We start from the raw sequence: 5,027 nt of genomic DNA on the forward strand, positions 1-5,027 counted from the left end.
GAGCAGATGGACATCCACTCGGAGGCCGCGTCCATCTACGAGGCGCTCGTGTTCTCGGCCAAGCTGCGACTGCCGCCGACGTTCACCGAGGAGGAGCGGATGAACCTGGTGCACGAGACGTTGGAGCTGTTGGAACTGACGACGATCGCCTCGGAGATGGTCGGCAGTCTGTCGGTCGAGCAGAAGAAACGCGTGACGATCGGCGTCGAAGTGGTGGCCAACCCCAGCGTTTTGTTCCTGGACGAGCCCACGAGTGGGCTGGACGCGCGTTCGGCTCTGATTGTGATGCGTGGCGTGCAGTCTATTGCTCGTACGGGGCGCACCGTGTTGTGTACGATCCACCAGCCCAGTATCTCGATCTTCGAGCTGTTCGACGGGCTGTTGTTGCTCCAGAAAGGTGGCTACACGGCCTACTTCGGCGAGCTTGGTGTCGACTCGGTCAAGATGCTTGAGTACTTTGCGTCTATCCCCGGAACGGAGGAGATCCGACCGCAGTACAATCCGGCGACGTACATGCTGGAGGTGATTGGCGCGGGTATCGGCCGCGACGTCAAGGACTACTCGCTGGAGTACAAGAACAGCGAGCTGTGCGTTAAGAACCGCGAGCGGACACTGGAATTGTGCCAGGCGTCGGACGACTTCGTACGTCACTCGACACTCAACTACCGACCGATCGCCACGGGCTTCTGGAACCAGTTGACGGAGCTGACGAAGAAGCAGCGACTGACGTACTGGCGCAACCCGCAGTACAACTTCATGCGCGTCTTCCTGTTCCCGATCTTCGCCGTCATCTTCGGCACGACGTTCTACCAGCTCTCAGCCGACAGCGTCAAGCGCATCAACTCGCACATTGGTCTCATCTACAACAGCATGGACTTTATCGGCGTGACGAACCTCATGACGGTGATCGAGGTGACGTGTGCCGAGCGCGCCGTGTTCTACCGCGAGCGCATGTCCAACTACTACAGTCCGCTGCCCTACAGTCTGTCGCTCTGGTTCGCCGAGATCCCGTACCTCATTGTGGTCATCATCCTCTTCGTGACGATCGAGTACTGGATCGTGGGCTGGAGCAACAACGGAGGCGACTTCCTCTTCTTCCTCTTCGTCTTCTACCTCTACACGTCGGCCTGTACGTACATGGGGCAGTGGATGTCGGCGCTGATGCCCAACGAGAAGGTGGCGAACGTGGCTGTGGGTGCGCTGTCGTGTCTGCTGAACCTCTTCTCGGGCTACTTGCTGCCTCGAACGGCCATGAAGGCAGGCTACAAGTGGTTCACGTACCTCATGCCGTCGAGCTACTCGCTTGCGGCGCTGGTGGGCGGCCAGTTCGGCGATAACCACGAGATTATTACAGTCACGTCGGGCAACACGTCGACGGAGATGACGGTGGCGCAGTACATTGAGAACATCTACGACTTCCGACCCGACCGCAAGTACAACTTCATGGTCGGCCTTATCGTCATTTGGCTGGTCGTGCAGGTGGCCATCTTCCTCACGTTCAAGTACGTGAGCCACCTCAAGCGATAAGCAGCTACATGGGACGCCACCAACAATGTGATGGGAAGACTTTTGCCGTAATTTTTCATTTTTACAATTACCGTATTCCTTATGTGATTGGCGACGCTCGGTCATTAGCGACAAATCCAGCAGCCAATCAAATTGATTTAAATTTCGTGTCGTCGCGCTTTATGTGCTTGGCGACCAATATAATTTTGAGCATGTTATATAGTTTTTTTATGCAGGTATCTTTTATGCTGGCAGAAAGGCTGGACCACCTCAAGAATTTGACTGTCGCCAATCACATAAGGAATACGGTAGTGGCGTAGATTTGAATTTACTTTTCATCACTTTTCACAGTTTTATTTTTTACCTTGCAGTATTTTTTTGTAGAAATTGAAAATGTCTAGCCAATCACAGCAAATAAATGTGAATGAGCTATAATCCAGATAAACGGCATCGCCATTCTTGAAACTTCTAAGCGACAAGCAGATATCGACATTTCATGTGGCTGGAAGAGCTACCGACGGACTTGGTGGAGGCGGTATACAGCTTCCTGGTGGGCTTTGATGCCTTTCAACTCTCGCACACGAACTCGTGGTGGTTCGCTCGGCTTTCGGATGGGTTGCTCTGGCACGAGCTCATGGTGCACGGCCCCGTCCCTGAGAGCCAAAAGCATCAGCTGCACACGTGGAAGCGGCGCTACATGCAGGCGAGGTCCATGCTGTTTCACGGTCTCGGTACAGACGACAATGACGAGCTGCTGCGGGCCTCCTACGCCTGCGTTGAATACCCACCGCCGACGGATTGGGGACAGCTCCGTCGAATGTATTTTGCATTGCGGACGATGCACGAGGAAAACTTCAGCCTCGACTTGTGGTTTTCGCTACTACCGTCAACACAGAAAGAGCTTGACACAAATAGGTACACAGGTGGGGTGATCTTCGGACTGTAATCCGAAGAGCGAGACAGCAGGAACTGGCCGCAGTATCATCAGCAATTCGTCATGGTGGACTCGAAGAGGAAACTCTACTGCTCGGTGTTGGATGTCAAGACACCCGTGGGCCAAAGACCTCAAGTGTGGCCACTGGTATCATCTAGTTCTGACCTATAAACTCGAACGTCAAAAGCAGGACGTGTATCTGAACGGGGAGAACGTGTGGTCCACGACGGGAACTCTACATCGGGAGTGGCAGCACCTACTTCACGAACAGGTCGGGACGGGATACATCACATCAGGTGGGGGAGACTACCCTCACGGAGACTTCGTAGGCTGGTATGGCTTCCACGGACTACTGGACGAGTTCCGGTTCTACAGTGGCGTGCTTCCTCTAAACGAGGTGCAGCATCTAGCTCGAGGCGGAGAGCTGCCTCCCAAAAGGTTAAGCGGGACACTGAAGTATCCAGGGCTGCGAGGACCGCAGTCTCGCATCAACGTGGACCTGGTGGCCTGTACTCGACCGGCAGAGGGCCGGCCAGTCGAAATCGTCGCCATCGAAAAGAAGGCGACATTTCCACCGCGGAGGCCATGTCGCCCAACTCGAACGCGTACTGTTTGCCAAACAATGTTTGGAGCCCCCACGTATCTGTATCTCTTTCATTATCATGTATGAGAAACGAGCGTACCGGTTCGTTCTCTTTTTTAAAATGTAAAATATCCAATCAAAAAACGTATTTGCCAAAAGTGACGAAGTTCAACGTGCGTGGTAACATGGCATGGCTTTAACCGGAACTTTGCTTACCACGCCAAATACGCCAGCCTGTGTAGCTCGCCCAAAACGGTATCTTTGCTGTTGTTTTGGGCAGTAGAGGGAACATCACAAGCGACAGGGGTCCGTTTTGCAGAGAAAGGGGTCCGATTGCAGAAAAAACATGTGGAGGGTAAACATTTACACTTGCTTTCATTAAGGTCAGCGTTGGGAGTAATTTTAGGCTTTATCACGTCACGGAGAAGTGTTGAGATGAAGTTGATTCGAGACCTCCACGCGGAATTCATGTCGTTTGGATGCAGATGTTACGGTTGCACCACGGGAGTATCAATACAGTATCTGATCATGTCGAGACTACCTGCTGAATGGTACAACACTGTGCGCGAGAGTTCTATTCATCAATACGCGCGACTTCAGACACCATATCTTATTCAGTAACTCTCCCGATCCGGTAGTTTGTGAATGCTCGCTGGAACGATAGAAATGACATTCGCCTTCGTCTCATTCAATTTACTGTACCAGTCATTCAATATAAACTATGAGATCCATGGTCTCTGATTGGCGGGATCAATCATTTATTCTTGCTCCGGCCCTACCCAAGTAAATCGAAAATATCAACTCGAGCGACGCGGCTGCGAAGGGAGCTACCAGTCCGGGCATTGTGCAATCGCTCCTCACGCTGGCCTCAATCTGTTGCAGAAGAAGAGGGCGAAGAGAGTGGCCGGACCGACGTTTGCTCGCGAGAAGGCCGTGAACGACATCTGGCCAAGGATTAACAAGTGAGAGCCTTCTGCCTTTCCGAAAGAGCAGAGTCTCTCATAGCCGTTCTGCTACTCGTTGCAAAAGGTTAGTCAGAGCTGAGCAAGTCTCTCTAGACTTTGATACGGCAGCAATTGATGTAGAAGCAATGCCGATTGATTGTGTGTGGGTGTGTCGACTGAAAACTTTTCAGTGAAAAGACACACAGCCCAAAACGATATCTTCGATCGCTGTTTTGGGTGCGCGCAAGAACCAGGGGTCCACTTGCAAGAGAAAGGGGTCCGAATACGCAGACCCCTCCAAGAACACTTGGTTTCATTAAAGAAGTCACTATTGGGCTCCTGCCGGAAATATTGGGCTCCTCCCACTGACCAGTACTGCATTATCTCTTTTGAATTAAGATAAGTACCGGTAATGGGAACGAAAATCACGTCCAAGAGTATGGACCATGGCACGTGCAATAGCGATATCTGCAGTGGCTCCTAGATTTCAGTAGGAACGTTAAACGTCACTCTTGACATAACCTAACTTACAAGGCAACACCGACGTTTGATTGTGGATCGGCAGCGTACTATGACAAAATCGACCTGCCATCGCGCTGTAAACGTGAAACACGAAAATTATGTTTAGACCTTACGATAATGAAGATAAATGAAAGATGACACACGGAGACGATGCCGTTTGGCTTTCACGTATACTTAATGCTGGTATGAAGGATGAACACACGAAAGTGATTGCGCTTAAGCTATACGCGCAGACGTTGGAGAGCGGGAAGAAAAAGAATACTCCACCGGTGAACGTCTTCGACTTGGCGGGCATAACCTACTCACGAGTCCGCTCTTAACTCCCTCCCTGGCTCAAGTACACGAAAGAATTTCATGCACCCCAAGAAGATGTCACCAATTGCCACAGTATCCATTGGTCTTGGCGACAGAGAGTTAGCAAAAGTGCTTGGGACCGGACCAAATGCTGATAGAACGAAGGACATTGCCACAAAACTGAAGAACTAGTTATTCGCCGAGTGGCGGGCACAGAAGCGTACACCCGACTTCCTATTTGAAA

At 51.6% G+C, this 5,027-nt stretch overlaps 2 protein-coding genes across 2 annotated transcripts; both read left to right on the plus strand.

Annotated features, from left to right (window-relative positions):
- Positions 1 to 6: 6 nt before the first annotated feature.
- Positions 7 to 1,527, plus strand: PITG_13554 (ATP-binding Cassette (ABC) Superfamily; the record flags this gene model as incomplete). The annotated part of the gene is made up of 1 exon (XM_002899713.1): positions 7 to 1,527. One exon carries the CDS (start codon positions 7 to 9, stop codon positions 1,525 to 1,527), a length of 1,521 nt encoding a protein of 506 aa, XP_002899759.1.
- Positions 1,528 to 2,002: 475 nt separating this feature from the next.
- PITG_13555 (uncharacterized protein) lies at positions 2,003 to 3,110 on the plus strand (the record flags this gene model as incomplete). The annotated part of the gene is made up of 2 exons (XM_002899714.1): positions 2,003 to 2,391; positions 2,462 to 3,110. 2 exons carry the CDS (start codon positions 2,003 to 2,005, stop codon positions 3,108 to 3,110), a joined length of 1,038 nt encoding a protein of 345 aa, XP_002899760.1.
- Positions 3,111 to 5,027: the final 1,917 nt, after the last annotated feature.

The sequence above is a fragment of the Phytophthora infestans genome, genomic scaffold (genome assembly GCF_000142945.1).
Source record: "Phytophthora infestans T30-4 supercont1.29 genomic scaffold, whole genome shotgun sequence".
Taxonomy (NCBI): Eukaryota; Oomycota; class Peronosporomycetes; order Peronosporales; family Peronosporaceae; genus Phytophthora; species Phytophthora infestans.